The 21974-nt window shown below is 38.2% G+C and overlaps 1 protein-coding gene across 1 annotated transcript in view; it reads left to right on the top strand.

Annotated features, from left to right (window-relative positions):
• Col5a2 (collagen type V alpha 2 chain) overlaps nucleotides 1-21974 on the top strand; it is a 127352-nt gene that overhangs the window by 46875 nt on the left and 58503 nt on the right. The window contains exon 2 of the mRNA XM_057758517.1: nucleotides 18287-18511. Coding sequence (XP_057614500.1) covers nucleotides 18287-18511 — 225 coding nt within the window. The remainder of the gene's footprint in view (nucleotides 1-18286; nucleotides 18512-21974) is intronic.

A 21974-nucleotide genomic window follows, 5' to 3' on the forward strand; every position in this document is an offset into this window, starting at 1 on the left:
TGTCTTTCCTGTAGCTCAGGCTAACCTCAAACACCAGGGTGTCTCTCTTGTAGCCCAGGCTAACCTCAAACTCTAGAGTGTCTTTCCTGTAGCCCAGGCTAACCTCAAACACCAGGGTGTCTCTCTTGTAGCCCAGGCTAACCTCAAACTCAAGACCTCTTGCTTCAGCCTCATAGGATCACAGGCTTGCAGCACCACGCCTGGCTGAAAGAATTTTATCTCCACTGCTTTTCCTTTCTACAACTCTGTATGCTTTAAGTATGGTGTCAGAATCTTTCAAAAACAACAACAAACAACCACTCCTTAGCCATCTTGCATATTTCAGTTTCAAAACATGAATTTTTAATTTGAGGTGCAAAATGGGCCTCCTTTGGTGAAGTAGTTTCCTTTTTTCTACTCATTTCCAAACATGTAGACAACGCGGGCTGGACCCAGATGACAGCTTCTAAGGGCTGGCAAGTCCTGTCATCTGTTTTCTATAAGGCAGTTTTTCCTTGTTAAGTTCTCTGGGTGAAAGTATTTTTTTCTTTTTAGTTTTTCCTTTTTTTTTTTTTTTTTTGCTTTGTCAATTCTACCCTGTGATAAAACACACTGGGGACCATAGAAGCATATAAATATTATGAACATTCAGGGAGCACTTGCAATCTACACTCACACCAGAAGCTCACTAACGTGATATAAACCAGACCTTTGCAGAGATATCGTTGACTGACTTACTGTATGGCCCTAGTGATTAAAGGACATTTTGACTTTAAAGGGGTTTTCACCTTAGGTGAATATTCAGGAAGCTGGCAGCAGCAGCCTTTTCCATAGAAAATACCAGCTAGAATTTATCTCTATTGTCGTGAAAAGCAGTCAGAAAAGGCCCTCATACTTGGGCGTGGCAATCATCTGGGCTCTCCATTTAATGAAAGAGCCATCGTAGAAGTACGTGTTGTGAGGAAAACAGTAACCATTCCCACAGCTGCACCCAAACCATGAGAGAAGTGTCTCAGAAGCAGAACTTTGCAGACTCAAAGCAAAAAATAGAATTAATAAGAGCAGGAGGTAGGAATTAGTATTAAAAAACCCAACAAAACAACAGAAAAAGCCCTCCGTGTTTCTGATTGAGAACCGAGTTTGAGAAGCACCAAGTTAAAATTAAGGCTAAATTTAAAATGAAATTAAAAACCTTCCATTTGAGAGACACACTGTATTTAAAATCACAAAACACATATAATTTTTATGCGACTGATTTTCAGCGAAATGTTTGAATTATGGAAGTAAAAGATTATAACTACATGGTCTTAAACATAACCTGCAGCTTTATATGGCTCTGAAAGAGAAGACTTGGACCTGCCTCCCCATCCACAAACAGAAGCACCTCCTTTCTTAAAATTATAACTGGCAAAATATGGGCTACGTTGGCAGAAATCTCAGAAGAGGCTTCATCACTTAAGAGCCTCTTGTCAAGATGCCTTGTAATTAGCTCCCCGAGGTTTCCATCTGTGGTGCTGTTAAACACAGGTGTATTGCCCTGGGCAAGTTGTTCAGCTATTGTGACGTTAACAGGCTCAATTAATTGCTATAGTGGCTTTGTTCAATATCGCGTGCTAACTCCGAAGCGTTCTTCTTGTCCTGGAGAACCCACGGTCTTCCTATTCCCTACCCTTGTCACTTAAACTCTTGAAATAGGAATGTTTCAGGTTTGTGATATTGGTTAGCACCAAATTGATCGGAGTGAGTTCTAAGGAAGGGCAGGATTCCTCTAGGACACTGTTAACACAGTCCGTTGTGAATGGGTCCCACCCACACACCATAACGGGACCCTTTCTCCACCTACTGAACATTCCGGTAGGCCCCTTTTAAAGAGAACAGTGGCGAGACTCCAGGGACACACATGCACAGAAATGGTTGAGTGAGGACAGGAGGGCTTGGACGACTTGTACTAGACAGTAATCGTTTGTCTTTGATGAACAGGAATGAGTTTTTCTAAACCATTTTCCTAACTGTTCAATTTCTAAAACAATTTTAAGAAATGTACTGGGCCCAAGTTTAAAATTATGAGTAAGTAGATCATGGTCCCCCTGTCAGAGGCCCCTCAAACAGACCAAGTCACACAGTGTCATCCACACACAGAGTCTAATTCAGTTCCATGCAGGCTCCCCAGGTGCTGGTCCGGAGTTCTTGAGCCCTCACTAGCTTGGGTCAACTGTCTCTGTGGGTTTCCCCATCATGATCTTGATCTTCCTTGCTCATACAATCCCTTTTCCCTCTCTTTGACTGGACTCCTGCAGCTCAGCCTCTGGAGATTTTTTTGCACATGATTCTCTGCTGTCCTCCAAGGGGTATCTCATTTCCTGAAAATATACTCTTGCTTTGCAACATGGAAGGAAAGGAAACTTTGCATGTTTTATTTAAAGACGATGAATGATGTGTGTGTGTGTGTGTGTGTGTGAGTGTGTGTGTCAGAAGTTGACCCATTATATCTCTCAATGCTCTCCCTTATTTTATGAGACTGTCTTTCTTTCTCCTTTCATTTCAGCTTTTTTAATTGAAAATAGATTCTTACTGTCTCTTCATAGAATACATCCCCACCACTGTTTCTCCTCCCTTCACTCCTCTCAACTCTCCTCCAACCCTTCCCTCCCTGAGATCTACTTCCCTTCCATTTTTTTCCTCAGAAAATATCAGGCCTCCAAGAGACAACAACCAAACATGACAAAACAAGAGAGGAGGCAAAGTCCCTTCCTTTTGAGGTGGGACCCAATAGGAGGAAAAGAGTCCCAAGAGCAGACAAAAGAGTCAGAGACACACCCACGCTCACTGTTAATAGTCCCACAAAACACCAAGCTAACAGCCATAGCATATATGCAGAGGACCTGATGTAGACACAGGCAGGTCCTGTGTCTGTGTTTCAGTCTCTATGCCCTGCTTAACTGATTCAGTGGGTCATGTTTTCTTGGTGTCCTCCATCCTTTCTCACTCCTACAACCTTTCCTCCCCTTGTTCCTGGGATTCCCTGAGCTCCTCAGGGAGCGACCCGATGGAGACCTCCAAATTAGACTTTCTCTCCCCATAGCAGACAAGGTCTTTCACTGGATCTGGAGTTCACAGATTCAGCTCGACTGAATGGCCAGTGCGCTCTAGGGATCCACATCCAACCCTTCAGCAGCAGTGTAATAGATGTGTTCTGGTCCAGCTTTCATGTGCGTGCTGGGGATCTGAACTCAGGTTCATGCTCGTGTGAGTACATTTTACCAACTGATCCATCCTTCAGGTCCTAGACGAGTGACTTTTGATTAGGCAAGTTATTAACAGTATTTTAATTGGATCACAAGTTAGCTATGAAAGCTTCTCATCACACAGTTTTACCATTGTGAAAATCTGTATATTCTTACACTTAGATAACATTCTTTTTTTAAAAAAATATTTATTTATTTATTTATTTATTTATTTATTTATTTATTTAGTATACAGTGTTCTCAGTACTCTGCCTGCAGGCCAGAAGAGGGCACCAGATCTCATTACAGATGGTTGTGAGCCACCATGTTGTTGCTGGGAATTGAACTCAGGACCTTTGGAAGAGCAGGAGGTGCTGTCTCTCCAGCCCCCCTTAGATAACATTCTTTTTGCTATCTTATCATTTTATCATCACCTTAACTTCTTTTTTTTACTTGCTGTGGAATAGTTTAAGATGTGTTACATTCATTTATGCTGTAGAGCATTTGTTTAATTATTCATAGATGTGCTGAATTTTTTTATGTTGCATTTGTTTAAACCTGTGAAGCTGTGTTACTTTGCCTGCCTAAAACACCTGATTGGTCTAATAAAGAGCTGAACAACTAACAGCTAAGTAGAAGAAAGAAGTAGATGGGGCTGGCATGCAGAGAGAATAAATATGAGGAAAGAAGAGTGAGGAGTGAGAAAAGGAGGAGAGAGGATTACAGAGACCAGCCAAGCAGCCGCACAGCCAGCCACCAAGAAAGAAGGAAAGAAAGAAATATAGACTAGAGAATGATAAAATCACAGAGAGAAAAGGTAGATGGGATAACTTAAGAAAAACTGACTAGAAATAACCCAAGCTAAGGCCTATCATTCATATGTAAGAATAAGTCTCCTTGTAATTATTTGGGAGCTGGGTGGCAGGCCCCCAAATAGCAACAAAACAAAACAATTCAACTCTATTTATTAACATTTCTAATTATCTTTTAAGTCCAATGATGTTAAATTGAATTGACTTCCAATATTGTGTCAGTTAGTTAGTTCCTGTAAAATAATTAGTTTTTAATTTTCTGACTATTTTTTTGGAAACTTTAAGTACTAGAGTTTATAATTTGTCATATGTAGGTCATGGATTGAAGTGTGTACTCACCACACTTTTCAAATTCTGCTAAGTGCTGACTAATTCTTTACATGTTATAAGATTCAAGAATCACAAAACCCAGAGCTCATAGGTGCAGACAATCTGATTTTATTGTATGATATGAGGCAGAATAATGTTGAACGCATGGGTACTGACATTCTGATGTAGAACTATGTTGAGCACATGGCAACTGATATACTTGTGGTTTGATGTGGGTACAGAAAATGATTTCTTAGAGTTCCTAACTTGCAGAGAAATCTAGGTATATACAGATGGGTTTAATAATGCCTTCCAATCAACTGCTCTGTTTCCCAGTCCAGAACCTACAGATGCTGTCCTTTCCTGCAGTTGAATTTTACAGTATCAGACAGACTGCTGGAGATAGGTCTCTGCTTCTTCTTGATCAGTCACATCTGATAATACAACCCAGTCATAACATGTATGAGATCATTAAAATCTCATAGCTGACATTGACCTCTTAGTCATCTATATTTTATTAATGTCACAAGAATGTTTAAATTTACCCAATTGTCTTCTATAATGCAAACATTCAAATGATCACATTTAGATTTTATAAAGGGCATGCTTTTTGTATTGTAAATGAACATCTGCAATCATGTTTTTTTTTTATTTCATTTTCTTTCAAATCCAGAAAACAAGCTAATCCATTTTACCCAACTTATCAACACAAAGAAGACAGTTGAACTTGTGATGTGTGGGTAGAGGATGCTTGTTTTCAGGTTCTTTTATAAAGCCATGAAAACAAGCAAAAACCAGAAACAAAGCAGGGAATTTTTTATTTTTAAAAAATCATTTATTTTGTATATATATATATATATATACGTAATTTATATATATACAAATATATATTTTTCCCCGAGATCAACTCCTTCTCTTTTTCCCTTAAAAAAAAAAAGGAGGCCTCCTAGGGATATCCGCTGAATATGGTCTAAAAATATACAATAAAACTAGACACAAACCCTATCATCAAGGCAGGATGGGGCAAACCAGTAGGACGAAAAGGTTCCCAAGCTCAGGTAAAAGAATCAGAGACACCCTGAATCCCGTTATTGGGAGTCCCACAAGGACACCAACTACATAATCATTAGGGCTAGTTCTTAAAACCAGCTAAGTTTTAAGACTTTAAAAAAAGCGAGAAAGTAAAGAGTTGTATATTATATAATTTAAAATGTACATAGTTGATGTTTTTATATCATACTTTTCAAGTTGCATATATCCCAACATTTTGGAAAATAAACAAACAAACAAATATTATCTGGTTAGTTTAAAGAAAACAGAGAGCACAATGTTGTTATTGTTTGCTATGAATAAGAGTCATTTTTATGCAATAAAAGCAGACTATTCTGGGGGAAATTCATTTCCTGTGCCCTATAAACTAATCTAAAAAGGGAAATGATAGCTGGTATGAAGCCATTTGCTAACCATATTCATGCAAATATCTGAAGGCTTATTTATGACATGGACTTGGTTTTCTCATCAATATCCTATGGGATCTCAGGAAAGCTGGGGGAACTTTCACCGGATATTAGAACAGGGATATTTCGTGACTTCATAGACCATGCAACTGGAGATGAAATACTGGCCATTAAGAGTCAGGAACAGAAGAGAAAGCACAGAGCTCACATTCATCCCTATAATAACAATCTTAGTTTTAAACATTAGCCTCTCTTTTCAAAATGTCTACTGCTAACTTTCCTTTTTTTTTCCAAATTAATTCATACTCTTGGGCTTCTTTCCTTCATGCAAGCTCTATTATCCATTTATTTCATCCAGTTAATCAAATTTCACATTAGATTTTGAATTTCAAAATTTTATTTGTGCAAAATTGTATTCTCTCTAAAGTAGAAGTCTGGTTGTCTAACAAAGGGCAAGAGTGATGAGGGGGGGGAATTAGGTATTTGAATCATCAGCTACACGATTCGCTAACTTTTGGTTGTACTTTAGAAAGTTATTATCTTTATCAAAACCCTGTAGTACCTCTTTTATGTAATTGATATTCCCCCTTCTGGGCCTACCCATAAGACACTTCTTTTCTTCTCAGTGATTATTTCATGGGATTCCCCCTCACCTTCCAGACAATCTTCTTCATGGCACCATGTGGAATTCAAGGTCTGCTTAAGAATCTGTTTCATCTTACTCTCAAACAATTATGAAATTTTGTCTTAGACAATTTTGAACATTTAGCCATGCATGTTGATCACTTTCGTCCCCCACCACCCTTACCCATGTTCTCTTCTCTACTTAAATACAACACGTTTAGATGTATTTGTTTTGTTTTGTGACTCACTGAGATAAACCAGGACGGACAACGCTTCTGGAACCATTCATTGGAACTTGGTGGACTCAGTAGTTGGTGCACAACTAAAGACATCCATTTCTCCTCTCCCAGAATCTATCAAGAGCCATTAGTTCAGCAGTAAAGAGTAGGAACCTACTTAGCTACCCGACTGCTCCCTGGCTTCCTTGATGATTGATGGCAGTGTTATTCAGTGTTGGTCCAGTGCACATAACTTCAGTTACTGTGAATTAATGGTTGAAATGGTTACACTGAATACAAAGAATGGTATTTTGCAGACCTTCACCCTATTGCCCACCTCTTTCATATTTTCTGCCCTCCATTCAACAATAGTATAAGGTTTAGATCTTATAGGAGATGAAAGTCTAATTATATGTGTGCATGTATAGTGTCACTGTGACTACTTGAAATCACTTAAGAAGTAACTGGCTAGAATGGACTTCATTCGAAAAGTCCTTGGCAAATATATTTTTTAAAAATATTATTTTATGAATTTTTTTTTCGTACCTGAAAGTTTTTCTGGAGTAATATGTATAACTCTGGTATCTCTGACGTGGATGTAATCAAGCATACAGCAAATAGACTCAAACAATATAAAGAACTGATATAAGTATATTTTCTTAGTATAAATTAAAAATGAAATCCTAGTGTGAGTTTTTGATACGTATCTTAATGCTCACTGTTTACTAGATTCTAAATTAGTACTTGCAAGGGAATTTTTTTTCAAACTAGCCATTGCATAATATAACTTTTTTTAAAAATGGAAAATGTCATGAGGATATAATCCAGAATTCTGAATCTAAATTTGAAAAAAATGGCTATGGAATTGGACTTGGAAAAACACATTTACAGTGTATCCTCCAGTTGCCAGTTAGTCATTGGCAACAAATATCCCCTCCCTGTTTTACTGTGCATCTCTGTCCTGGCTTCTGGGGCATTCTGCAGACTACTGAACAACAACCTTCTCCCAAGGCACCTACTGTGGCCATACCAACAGATTTAGAAACAAGAATGCCATTGTTTCCCCTTAGGCAAGGGAAAAGGGGAAAGATGGTAAAGGAATCAAAGCAGGAGTAGTGGATTTGGGGAAGTACCATGTCTCTTCAGATGTATGCCGGAGAGCTGGCAGACAAAACTAGTCGGTTGCCAATTGCCAGCATGAGCCAAGAGTAACACTATTACACATCTTAGAACAGGGGTTCTGGAAGGAACCACTTTGGATTTGGTTTTCACCCTTATAAAAAGGATGCCGCTCAGCACGGTAGAGAAAGGAAATAAGGCATTACAGAATTAGCATCACTGAAGTTTTTGATGTCTTTGCCCTCCCACCTAGGTGAGCAGTGTTCCAGCATCCAAGTTTGCCCCAGTTTTATGTTTAAAGAGTAATGTCCTATTAGCCTAGGTCTATTGCCACGTTGTTTCTTTCTTCAGTCTGCAAAGGCAGGAGAGAATACATTCACTACCACAGCTTTTATATCTAGAGTTTGTCGTAATAATAGATGCTACATTTTTCTTTATTGTCTAAATAGTGTATCATCAGGCAGGCCATTATATTGCTTTGTTGTTTCTGTTAGAGTTATAATTATGCTGACTTGCCTTGTCACCTGGGAACCCTGTACCTTTAAGAGATAAGCTCTGCCCACTCCCAATCTCCCCTTCCCCACCAAGGCAAGCTGGTCTCAGCCCTCTTCCTTTTCTCTCTCTGTCTGCCCATTGTCTGTCCTTCTGAGCTTTCTGTTTCTCTCCCCCTTTCTTTCTTTATCCTGTTTCCTCTCTCTCTGTCTCTCTGTCTCTCTGTCTGTCTGTCTCTCTTTGTCTGTCTCTGTCTGTCTTTCTGTCTCTGTCTCAGTCTCTCTCTCTCTCTCTCTCCCTCCCTTCCTTATGCCTGCCCAACACCCACTAAAGTAGCTCTCCATAGCCAAGCTCTCTGTGAATGATGTTCAGCTGGTTCTGAGGTTCAATCAAGCAAGCCTTGACCTTAACCCTACAGTAAAGTGACTCATATAACTGGGAATGCATATTATAAAAGGGTAAACTGGGGGCAAAGTCTCGGAAATGAACTTAGGCTCTCAAGTAATGATTCCAGCTTTACTTAGAACCCACTGTCTGCTTGGACAGGGACTTGGAAGGGAGATGCAAGGTAAAATTGAGGTTTGCTTTTGTTCTTCAGTGAAATCACCTGATTGCATTAGTTACAAAATGATGGAAATGAAGTCTTTGCAAAGCAGGGTAAAATCTGGTGTAAGTTTACTTTGCTATATTGTCTAAGTATTTGATAAAACTAGAAATCTCCCAGCCAGATAGTGGTGGTGCACGCCTTTAATCCCAGCACTCGGGAGGCAGAGGCAGGTGAATCTCTGTGAGTTTGTGGCCAGCCTGGTCTACAAGAGTTAGTTCCAGGACAGGCTCTAAAGCTACAGAGAAACCCTATCTCAAAAAACCTAACCAAAACAAAACAAAACAAAACAAACAAGAAAAAAAAAAAACCCTAGAAATTTCTCTTTGGAATGAAAGCACGGGTGCTCCTTGCCTCTTGTACCATCCCCTGGATCCAGTTCAGAGGGAAGAGAGGAGAAAGAGGCAATGCTTTAACTTTGCTTTAGAAACTTTCTTCCAAGTCTTATAGGTCTCTTTGTAATGCAATGAATTGAATCAGAAACCCCTTAAGAATTGAACACTGTTCTGTTGATTATAAAATAAAAAAATCCCAAATAGTTAATCAGAGGGCAGTGAATAAGTAGCAAGTCAATAAAGAACAAATTATAACAAAGAAGTTGATTACCACAATATCTAGATATTCCTTCTCTTTACATTAGTTCAAGTTGGCTTTGAACTCAATATGTAGCTGAGGTTGACCTTGAACCCTAATCCTTGCTTTCACCTCCCCATTGCTTGGATTAGAGATGTATTTCACCATTTTGACTATGTGGCGCTGAAGCTGGAACACAGGACTTTGAGCATACGAGGCAAGTGCTGTATTGACCAGGCCGATCCATAGCCTCTGAAATAAACATTTTGTCTATAAACACTAATTATTCTTTTGTATCAGGAATGATGAGAGAGAAGGCAAAATACAATGTAAAGATAGTGAAAAGATAAAGATTTGAAGTAATTCTGAAAAACTGTCTTAGACAAAATATCTAGTTTTATACCCACTTGGGTCTCTTCTAGTTAATATTACCATAATATCTCTGAAGCAAGTTCCATAATAAGCGGAAAAATTAAAATATACAAAACGTCCATTTTAGATTAAGATATCTGCAATGAAAATGTTACTATATAGTGTCACTCCAATCTCTCTCAGTTATTTGATGTTTTTGCAAGTATGACCCACAGCTGAAATAAACAAATTAAATGGTGTTTCTTTGAAAATCATGGAATGGTCCAGAATTAAAAGAAATCATGTTTGCATCCAGTATGGTGTATATCTCATTGTTGGTCCTACAGTTGACTTTAGGAAGAATTGTTCTTTCTTACATACCAAAGGGTGTTCCTGAATGATTCTACAACCTAAAGGATCGTAATGAAACAATATTCACCAAATTAATTCCACAAATCTTGATTGATGACTTACTGAAATCCTGGCATGGTTTTAGGCTATCAGCAAACGTTAGAGAAAAGCTGAAAAGTTAGAGAGTTGCAATCGCATTATGAAGAGGCCAACAATGTACACAGAAGTGAAAGCTCTTCCATAAAGAACAAAAGGAGAGCAGCCATGAGGGGAGAGCAAGGCTGGATGCAGTGGTGGTGACCTACAATCTCAGCACATTATAGGCTCATTCAGGAGGATCAAGGATTGAAGATTCTCCCAGGTCTAGGCTGGATTGGGGTACACAGTGCAACCCTGTGTCAAAAATACACTGAAATAAAACAAAACAGAATAAATAAAGGAGAAAGTCACAAGCATCAGTGGATTAGAGTATCGTGGTTTTATGCGTCTGTGATTCTTTGAGACTTTTCGTTAAGTTGTCAGGATGGGCTTTATGAAGAAAGTAGCCCTTAAGTTGAGACCTGCAGGTGAAGAAGGAAATCAGGAAGACAAAGCTTTTGCATTCAGTCTTAGCCCAAAGGCTGGGCAGCTGCAGAATATGTATGCATGCATGCATGCATGTATGTATGTATTTATATATGTTTACTCACAAATAGTGATTTAGTTACACAAAAATTATTACTTAGATCTCTCTCTCTATATATATATGTATGCATGTATGTATGTATGTATTTATATATGTTTACTCACAAATAGTGATTTAGTTACACAAAAATTATTACTTAGATCTCTCTCTCTATATATATGTATGTATGTATATGTATATATATATATATTTACTTGTATGAAGTATGTTAGTACCTCCGAATACTGTGTGAGGAGAGTGGATAGGTTCAGCTCATTCTCTGTAGTGGTTTTGCATCTAATCAGGGGCTTAAGCCATGTACTGCATCTCTGTGTGTGAGTAAAGTAACTACAGTAACAACCAACCAAAAACAGCGGGAAAAGTCGTTCTTGCAGACTGAACTGTAGATGAGCCTTGCACATAAGTATGTGCAGGTTTAGCTTCATAACTTGGCCACACTTATTCCCATTTCCAAATGGCACATGGAAAGACATTCAAGTCGTATCTAATAAGAGAGTCTCTGCTTTCATTTTTTCCATTTGAAGTCAAGTAAGACCAGCGGTTTTGCTAGTTAACTGAAAAGCATTTGTGCATGATTAAAAAACCTTCAATGACAGAATTAAGGAAATTACCTCTGTCTTCATTTGTAGACTGACCTAAAATTGTGTGGGGAGGTCATCATCTTTGTAATTTCTCAGATTTTAATAACATCTCTAAAATTTTTCATGTTGCTTTAGATTATAAAACAAAATCATTCTTAATAGAACATGAATTTCAGCTCAGCTCAAGAACCTTCGGGTATTGTGGTAGACAATTCTTCTGTCCCTGTTTCTGGGAACTTTGTTAAAATTTCCAAAGTTTCAGTAGTTGCTCACTGGATGTTTCTGCTTCTTGGTTTGTATGTGGTGAGACGGTTTCAGGGTGATTATGTATAGAGATAAGTGGCTCACCTCTGGAAAACTGAAGGGAGAGAGAAAAACTGACATAAAGTGTCCAGGGGTACGATACATCATCCTATGACAGCTTATAGTGATCCACTTCCTCCAGCTGGGCCCCGTGTGCTAATATCCCGTTCAACTGTGAACTCATTGCTTTAATCCATTGGTGAAGTTACTACATTCATGATCTAACCTCTGAACAGAGCAAGCTGAGGACCAAGACCTTTGGCGTTTCATGTTTAAACACAACAAGTTGTCTCTGGTGATTTCTGATGCTTCTGACTTTTAAAATGTGAGAAAGAAGAGCATGGCATGCCTGGCACTCACTTGGCGGAGGCTAAAGGGAAAAATGAATGACGCTCTCCTTGTCTTTTCCTGTGGTAATAGGTGCTTCAGAGAGGAAAGGCTTTGCTTAAAGAGTGTCTGGAAGCCAGACGGAGCTGAGGTTGTCCATCCTTGCTGGAGAGTGTCAGCAGCCAGGTCCAGATGGTTGTGGTTGTTCATCCTTGCTATAGACAGTCTCCATGGCTGGGTTCAGAGAGATGGGGGGTAGTGTTGGCTGTTGCTTCCTTTGTGCACAAGAGGAAAGTGAAATGTACATTAAATAGTGGCATCCCAGACCTTCACGCCCCCAGCGTGGAGTGAGGTGAATTCGGTCAGGAAGGCAATTGTTCAGAAATACAAGCTGTTAGAACCAACACTTCCTTCTTCCTGTCTGGCCTCACAGAGGTCTTGACACCAGAGGCACTTTGTCAATCCACCAAGTTACCCACTTCCTTTCATTCAAAATAAGAGTCCTCTGGAAATTTAAGAGATGAAAGTGCTGTTTTTCAATATATTTGTTCACAATATATACTTTTCTTTGATCCTCATCCACACTATGAGACAGATAAATTTATAAAAGCCTTCTTATAAGACACCAGGAAAACATTCCTGAGATGGCCACTATTTTGGTACCCAAGGAATTTACAGTTCAGGAGAAGAAACTGATCAGAACAAACATCTGTCTGAACAAGATAGGGGAAGTTATTGCAATATAAGGGCATGACATACTTTCTATAGGGAAGACCTTCAGTGAACTATAGTTAAAGGTTATTCGCAATTTTAGTTTTAAGGCATAATAGTAGTATGAGCATGGACTTAAAACTATTTTCTTCAGGTTTTATGAAGAAGAACATTAGTTATATTATTTAGGAATTACGTATCTCTGGCTTACAAAGGTTTCAATATGTATCTTTCATTTCTCAAGATTCCTTCCTTCTTTTCTTCCTTCCTTCCTTCTTCGTGTGTGAGCTGTTTGTGTGTGTGTGTGTGTGTGGTGGGGGTTACTCATGTAGGCCAGAAGAGGTTATTGAATTTCCTGGAACTAGATTTACAGGACAATTATGAACTTTGGGTGTTGGAAACTGAACTCAAGTTCAGAATAGTAGGTGATTATAACCCCCCCACGTCTCTCCAGCCTTTCCCCTCCTCCCCTACCTCTTTTTTTTTTTTTTTTTTTTTTTTTTTTTTTTTTTTTTTTTTTTTTTTTAGATAAAATATCATGATATAGCCCCATCTGGCTTTGAACTTGAGATCTTCTATGTGGGCATCTTTTGCACATATACTGTGTATGAAGGAATGGAAAAGTGGGGAATGTTAGCTCAGAGTTGGCAAAGGGCAGCTTTAAACATCTTAGTTTTTCTGGTTGTTGGTTGTTAAAAGATGGTGTGTGTGCCCTGCCATCTAGTGATTAAGTACTGAATTTAGACAATTAAATCCGAAAGCACATCAGATTTGTAAGAAAACAGATCTATATAAAAGAAAACTTTTTATAAACATAGAGCAATTGAGTTGATTTCAAGCAAAAGATGATTAAACAAAATGCATCTCTCCGTCTCGATACCCATGCCAGGTCTTTGTGGGTGACTCACAATGGAGTCAGTCTGCTGCAGTACTTAGTAAGGGAAAGCAATCCTGTAGCCTGCAAGTTCAAATGTGGGAAATTACATCACAGAAATTAGAAAAGAGTAAAAATATGGCCAGATTTCAACCTTTTTAAAATGTTAGTGACATTAATAAATTATAAGTAGCAAAAAATGCAAGCAGCATAAAATTACAGATTTGCAGGACATGTGTGTGTGTGTGTGTGTGTGTGTGATGTGTGTATGAGTGCATGTGTGTGTGTTTTCTAGGACTCAAATCTAGACTATAGATCTGAGCCTGGATTCTGTTTCTGAAATGAGTAGCGGAGTCTTAAGGGCACTATTAGATTTCTCAAGATTTCATTTGAAAATTCCTACACTTTTGCTGGTATTCATGCAATAATTATGTCATGACAACATCTTTGTAATTCTTTTCATCATTTTGTTTCCTGTTCTGCTTCTCATTTAAGTAATTGGCCCTATAGAAACACAAAGGACGGTAGCCACGTTCTACACAATGGCCATGCAGAAACACAGAGGAGTTTATGAGCTCTATTTTCTAAGCACTCTTACTGTGCACACATATTTCCTTCAGACACGCACAGCAAGTCTTCACTGAGCCCTCTGTGATGGGAACAGATTCTTGTGTGGGCGAGGAGAAGGCATGCCTCAGAAGTGAATGGGGTTTTCATCTCCTTGCCATGTAAAAGCATTCCAACTACGTGTCTATATCATCTTATGTTTAATTATAAATTCTCAGGAGAAAGAGCCCAGGGATGAATCTGAGTACAAAACCAGCTTTTGCATTGCCATTTCAAGAAAGCAATACAGTGACCCCTTCTCTGCCCCTGGAGTTGAGATCATATTGTCTCAGACTTCCAGGGAGAATTCGCTCTCATTTGTGTTAACACAGGACTGAAAGGGTGAGTCTTTTTTTCCAATCTCTCTCTCTCACTTCCTCCTGCTCCCTGCCCTGCTTCTTGGGGTCAAGAACAAGTTTATTTGGCTTTCAGAGAAAACAGTACAGATTATTTGAAAAAAATCCCAGCAGTCACCAGGAGAAGATGTAGAACAAGAAATGACTTTTAAGTTAGGGATGGAATAGAAAGAGCTTTGTCGACAAAGGCAAAAGTATTCCAAACAACACAAACGGACTAGTGACCTGGAGAAAGAGTTCTCCAAACCTCCTTTCCTAAAGTCGCTGCAGAAATATGATTAAGCTATCTGCTGAGGTGATTTGTACACATTTTAGTAATACCCAATTAAAAATTTGCATGCCATCTTGGGTATTTTTACTTTCCAGTTTTAGTTCCAGTTTATTGCATATATCATCACAACTAATACATGTAATAATATACGATATCTAAGAATATTTCATTACCCATGTGAATGTAAATTTGTTGTTTATAGCACACTATTGAAAAATTAAAATTATATAGCATAATTCTAGATGAATTATATTTAATTATTATTAATGCATTGTATAATAATTTATACAAATTTATTTTTATTGTGTCAATAAATATAACTTCACAATGTTGTATAAAGCATTATATATAACAGACTATATATATTAATAAATGATGTTCCATAGTGATAAATATATATATATATAAAACAGAACACATATACTTTCAGTATTTGAATGATCAGCACATACCCAATACCACCTCATCCCATCAATATGTTTGAACGTTACCAACCCTCAACCTTGACCCTCCAAATTGTGAGAGAAATAGCTATTTGATCTAACAGAGTACTTAATTTTCAAGCAATGAATTTAAAACCAGAAAGTAGATGCTGCTACCTCAACCAGAAACTTAATGAGCCAAGTTCCTTTGATTCTGAAAATTGCGTCTATTCATTTATTCTGTGCGCCTGTCTACATGGTTGTATGGAAGAAATAGGGAATGCGGAATTTGAGCATAAAAGACAGAGGAAAATTCTGGATCTGCTCTTCTTACATTCCATGGAGTCCCCTAGGGTTGGGCTCAAGCTTGGCTACAGGTGCTTTTACCCACTGAACCATATTGCGGCTCAGAAGTTATTTAAAATTTATCTATTTATTGTAGCAGTTCAATTAATTATGAACTGAGTCCATGTTTATACGGATCATGTTTTGGAATGTTTATTTTGGAAGCAGAATGCTTAAAACTAATTTTAATGCAAATACAGCACATTTTATTGTTTGAGAATTTCATACACGTACATGCAATTTAATCAATGCTTCCATTTTCTCTTCTCCAATTACTCTAGTATCCCCTGACCACGTAGTTTTCCCAGTACTGTTTGCTATTTTACTTTAAATTTAGGGTTCATGTAGCGCTGCCTGAATGTGCCAGAATGGATGTGGGTGGCTTTAGGGGATGTATCCTTGACAATAACCTGACTTTCCCTGCCCCCCAAGCCACCAGTTGCCAACAAATCCCCAACTAGGGGTGGGGCTTCAGAAGCCCCGCCTCTGCTCATGCTCAGGTTTTGATTGACTTGATCTCGTGCAATCACTTCCTGCTGACGTGAGCTCCAGTGTGCCACTCTGACATGTCTGGGACGTACTGTATGGTTGGAGACAGCCACTGTTTCTGCATCTCACAACCCTTCCTCTCTTCTTTTCTCTCTTTGTTTCTCCTTCCCTCCCTCCCTCCTTCTGTCCCTCCCTTCCTTCTGTTTGGAAATATTGATAGAGGATCTCACTGTGCAGTCCTGGCTGGCCTGGCCAGGCCATCACCATCTTATTGTCTCTTCCCCTGCAATGGTAACTGAGCTATTGAAGGTGCGCTGTGATATAGGTGTCCATCCCCATCTTGTTCTGAGCACTTGACAGATGACCTGTTTATTGCTGGAATCGGGGTACTATTCTGTTGTTTCAGTTTCATTCCTGAAACTTCAGCATCTGAAGAAGCTTGTGGGTTCAGTGTTCCCCAATTCCTCTATTCAATTGTCTTTCATCTTTCTGTGGAGGTATTGAAAATGCCAGTTGAGAACTCTTTTAGAAGGCTTGAGATGCCCATTTTCTTTGCGAGGCTGTTGCAGGAAGTTCTAGAGGGGAGCTGGGTCTAAACAAGGGAACCGATTGTCTCCTTGTTGAAGAAGGCCATGTGGGGTGGGATTCTGAAGAAAAATCCTTGGTAGCTGTAGTCTGTGATAGCCATGAAGATACAGGAAAACTGAAGGAACTGGAATCTAGGAACCAGGCAATAGGATATTTTGTGCAGATCAGAAAGGAACTGCCATCGCCATATGGAGGAGTTTGGGTGCTAGGGGCTGAGAAGTTCCTGAGTATTCAGAACTGTGCTATGGTCCTATCTGTGTTCTATTACGCACAGGTTGGCCTCTTATTGAAGCTAATCATATAATACATGTTTTCTTTCAAGTTAACTAAAACTGTTGTTGCTTCACATGTACACACGTGTACATATTTCTCAATATTAAAAATAACTATTATCAGCTGGATGGTGGTGCATGCCTTTAATACTAGCTCTTGGTAGGCAGAGGCAGGCAGATCTTGGTGAGTTTGAGACCAGCCTGATTTACAAAATGAGTTTCAGGACAGGCTCCAAAGCTACAGAGAGACCCTGTCTTGGAAACAAACAAACAAAAAAAACCACAACCAACCAAACAAAAAAAAAAAACCCTTCAATCTAAATATAGAAAGGTAATTAATAAAATAACATAAAACCCACAATATTATTTTTGTTATGACTTTGATGAATTGGTTTCAATGTAAAGATTTTTTTTTTTGTTATCTGTATGAGTTTTGTGTTTCTGTTACAATTTGAAAAACAAATATCCTCTGTTTGGCACGGTTAAAGGAAACGTAATGCAAGAGACAGGAAATGGTTATTTCATTTTCAATTCAGGTTTAAAACAATTCCCAGAAATCCATATGTTATTCTCTGGAAGTTTCTCTCAGTACATGAATCTGCTTGAACTCTTTGGAGATTGAGATTTACCTGTATAAAATCTGCAGGAAGTAAAGTCATCTAGGGTTCACATGGACTGAAGTTACTCATTCCCTTTTGAAATCCTTTTTGCTCTCTATTTTTAGGTTGTTTCTTTCTGTCCTTCTTTACCAAACTGTATTATGCACAATTACTCATAGTTTTGAAAGTAAAGTCTTGTGAGGAGCATTCCTTGGTGAAATGGCATACTTACTTTGGATCATGTTTTTCTTCGTCATCTGTTGGGGGACACAACAGATGTATTTCATTCATCTTTACATGATGAACAGATACTCACTGTTTTATGTGAATAAATCCATCTGTATTTTGTCCCCTAAAGAGATTAGTCACTTTTCTTCTCTCCTTCCCTTCTTCACCCTCCGCCTCCTTCCCTCTGTGAGTGGTACCTTCCACAACTGCTTTCTATCTGTGTCTTGGGACTGAATCTCTCCCTGAAGTTGGCTGAGTTGAGTGGTTAGGTAGCTCTGGGAAATCCTGCCAGTACTAGGTTGCAGACATATGTGACTGACTACAATTGCTCAGTCTTTTATATGGTGCTGGGAATCTAAACTCAGCTCCCTATGCCTGCACAACAGGGGCTTTCCTGACCCAGCGAGGTCTCAAGCCCTAGGAGATTACTTCTTAGAATTTTTAAGACCAAAACGATAATTTATTATCTTAAACATTCCACAAATTACGAATTACTATCATCTTTTTTTATTTCAGATGAATACGATGAAGAAGTAGCCTGTACTCAAGGCGGCCAGATGTATTTAAATAGAGACATTTGGAAACCTTCTGCATGCCAGATCTGTGTCTGTGACAATGGTGCCATTCTTTGTGACAAGATAGAGTGCCCAGAAATGCTCAGCTGTGCCAATCCTATAACACCTGCTGGAGAGTGCTGTCCAGTATGCCCACAAACCCCTGGAGGTGCAGACACTAATTTTGGTAAGCATGCTCACAGCTCTTTCAGAATCGAGTCCATGGCTTTATTTCAGAGTAATTATTGCCCTCATAGTTCAACAATCTGAATGAATAATCACAGCAACTAACTCAGTGACCTCAGGGGCTAATGACTTTGAAATAAGTAATATATATATATATATATATATATATATATATGCCTGTATTAAAGTGTAATGAACATCATGGAGCATGTAGATAACCTGATTTTCCCTTCTGAGGCTGATTAACATATAGAAATAGACAATGATTTCTTGCTTTCTTAACTATCAGAGGACCGTGTTTTAAATGGTTATATCTACTTAGAGAACAATTGTGCATTATAGGTGGCTGTTGTTATTTTGTATATAAAAGGTGTCTCTAAGATACTTTGTGGACTTTCATTGTTTAATATCCAAGGGAAAATGCAGAAAACATATTTATTGCCTCCGGTACAAGCTTCACCCTATAGAATACGATAATTATTCATAATATAATTTACTGATCTAGCAATTTATCTTACATCACCTCAAAAATCCAAGGCATGATTAGTGTGAACGATGTAATGGAAAGAAATGGAAGCAAGTTCTTGGAGAAAAGAAGGATAATAATTAGTGGGTTTAAAAAGGTTTTTTAAAAAATGTATTTAAGTGTAATTGATATATATATCAATTTGATTGTTAATCAAAGAGACAGGCATGCATTACATTTGCATATTTTAATGAGTTACATAAGACCAACACTAAGCTTTTAAGTTGTTTGCTTTATGCCTTGTACAGCATTGTCAAAACATTATCAAAGCTTCCTTTTGCTTTTCACAAATCCCATTTGACAACAAAAATATAATGAAGTATTCAACAGTACATACATGGAAATATTAGACAGCCACTTATATCTTTTTATCTTGGATATCATTTAGCAGAAACAATGCACCTAAGATAAATACTTAAACTCAAAGTTGTACGGTATGATAAACACATGTCATAGAATGATGAAGACAAAGAAGCTCCTGGAAGCAGACCTAATTTCATAGGGGCCCAGGAATCAGTACAATTAAACCATGGGGATAAGCAAATAGCAAGTGGGAGTGTGTCAGCAAATGTCAGAGAGCAAAATCTCTTAACTTCCTGCCACTAATCGGTGCAGGGGAGTGCAGCTCCTTCCGAGAGAAGTAGAGGCAATGAATGGCAACAGACTTATACTAATGAAGCATGAAGTAAGGGTAACTGATTTCATCTAAATTTATGAGACAAAAACACACTGGCATATATGTGGTCATAGATCAGGTAAATTTTCTGGAGTTGGATACAGTGGCACATGCCTTTAATTCAGGAGTTGGAATGTGTCGTAGGAGGGTCAAGGGTTCAAAGTCAGCCTGAGTTACACACTGAGCTCAAGGCTAGCAAGATCTAAGGACCAGGCATCACATCCAAACAAAATTAGCTCATACCAAATTGAGCTTACAATATTCTCAGCAATTCTACAGCTTTCTGAGTGCTGCACTTTATGTATAAATAAGGCACACCAAGTACTAAGACATACCTCCAGGTCAAAACCTAATAAAGTCATAATGTGTCTAAGAGAAAAACCCTTTCGTCAGGATCCATGTGCGGTGACGTGAAAGCATTAGGAAAAGCAAAACGGAAAGATGAGCTAGGAAGTTGAACAGTGAGGGGATCGTGCACAAATTACAGAAGAGGTAAGGATGACATCCATGAGAAGAGAAAAACAATAAATTAACCAAGAAGAATTAAACATATCAAAAGGCAGACTCTATGCAGAAGATACGCATATAATTGAAAAGTCTCCAAAGATGCTAACACAATGCAGCAGAGCAAACCAGGACGTAATGGATGAAAACTGCTTGCAGCACTAACAGAACCTGGGCAAACCTTTTCGCTCGTTGGGGAAACCGAGCAGAAACTTGAAAATTATCATTTTTCCCCCTGAGCATTTTTCATGACTGGTGGCGGATAGTCAGTAGCCACTCTAGACATGCTCTTTGAAGACAATCATCATTTCCACAAAAACAAAAGTGTGCATTTATAAAACCTAAGGAAACTGAGTAAAAAATTACCATAAGGCAGTATAGCATAAAATTAACCAGCAGAAATGTATAGATTTGTTTTGTAAAATAGTTGCATAATAATGTAAATAATAAGAATAAAATATATCCCATTCATAGAAATAAGAAATATCTATAGTTAAGATACAACACAGAAAAAATAGCTGATGAAGTTATAATAGATAAGCAAAGGCTTAGAAATGTGAGCATTCTATTGTATTCTTATCATGAATATTAATTTTCATAAGACCTCTAGAATGGCTGAATTTTAGACAAATCTTAGATTCACAACAATCACACATTTTAAAGCAGTACAAAGCACAAATAGTTGACAAAATACGAGATCAAAGGGAATTCTACTCATGTCAAAAATAACAGATTTCTTTAGTAATCCCGAAACATAGAAGGCTTTTTCTCAGGCTCTGGTCAAGTCCAGCGGTTAAGTATTCAGACATCATGAGTGAGGTCTTAGGATCATTTCCCAGCATGCAAACAAACAAGGAAAACAAAACAAAAACAAACGTTTGTTTGTTTTTGCCCTTTTACTCTTTGTTCTTTTGGGGGGACTGCCAATCAGTTCCCAAATAATTACACACACACGAAGGCTATTTTTACTTATAATGCCCTGTCTTAGCTTGCCTTGTGTCTTGCCAGCTTTTCTTAACTTAAATTATCCCAACTATGTTTTGCCTCTGGGCTTTTTCCTTTTCTTCTGTCTTTACTTTCACTCTTTCTTCTTGGCTGGCTCCTGATTCCTCCTCTCCTTGTTCTCTTGCTCCTCCTTTTCTTCCCAGATTTCTCCTCCTATTTATTCTCTCTTCCCGCCAGCCCCGCCTATTCTTGCTCCTGCCTCGCTATTGGCCGTTCAGCTCTTTATTAGACCATCAGGTGTTTTAGGCAGGCAAAGCATCACAGCTTCGCAGAGTTAAACAAATGAAGCACGAACAAAAGCAACACACCTCAAAACAGTATTCTACAACGCGCTGGCATGCAAGCAATAAAGTAAATTTGTAATTCAAGTCACAAAGGATGACAATGTTTTAAATAGAAAGAAATTTCAGCTACAAATAATAAAATTTCAATAACAAAAAATAGGAGAAGAAATGACATATTTTTTTAAAGGAAATTTGAGTATGATACCTGTCAAAGTTCCTCAAAATCAAAATTGGGAATCAGTCACATTGCTTCATCTAGCAAATTGAACAATATAGTGGTGTTTGTTAGCACACTGTATTACCAGCAATTATTCTGAGTTTTGTTCACTGAATACAGGATGATCAAGTGGCTGCAACCTCAGGAGGTGGTATATTGATAATATGTCAAATTATAATTATCTATCCATTGCCTCAAATTTAAGGAAATTTGCCTTGCAAATATACTTACAGGTGGTCATATTTACTCATT

The sequence above is a fragment of the Chionomys nivalis genome, chromosome 26, assembly GCF_950005125.1.
Source record: "Chionomys nivalis chromosome 26, mChiNiv1.1, whole genome shotgun sequence".
NCBI lineage: Eukaryota > Metazoa > Chordata > Mammalia > Rodentia > Cricetidae > Chionomys > Chionomys nivalis.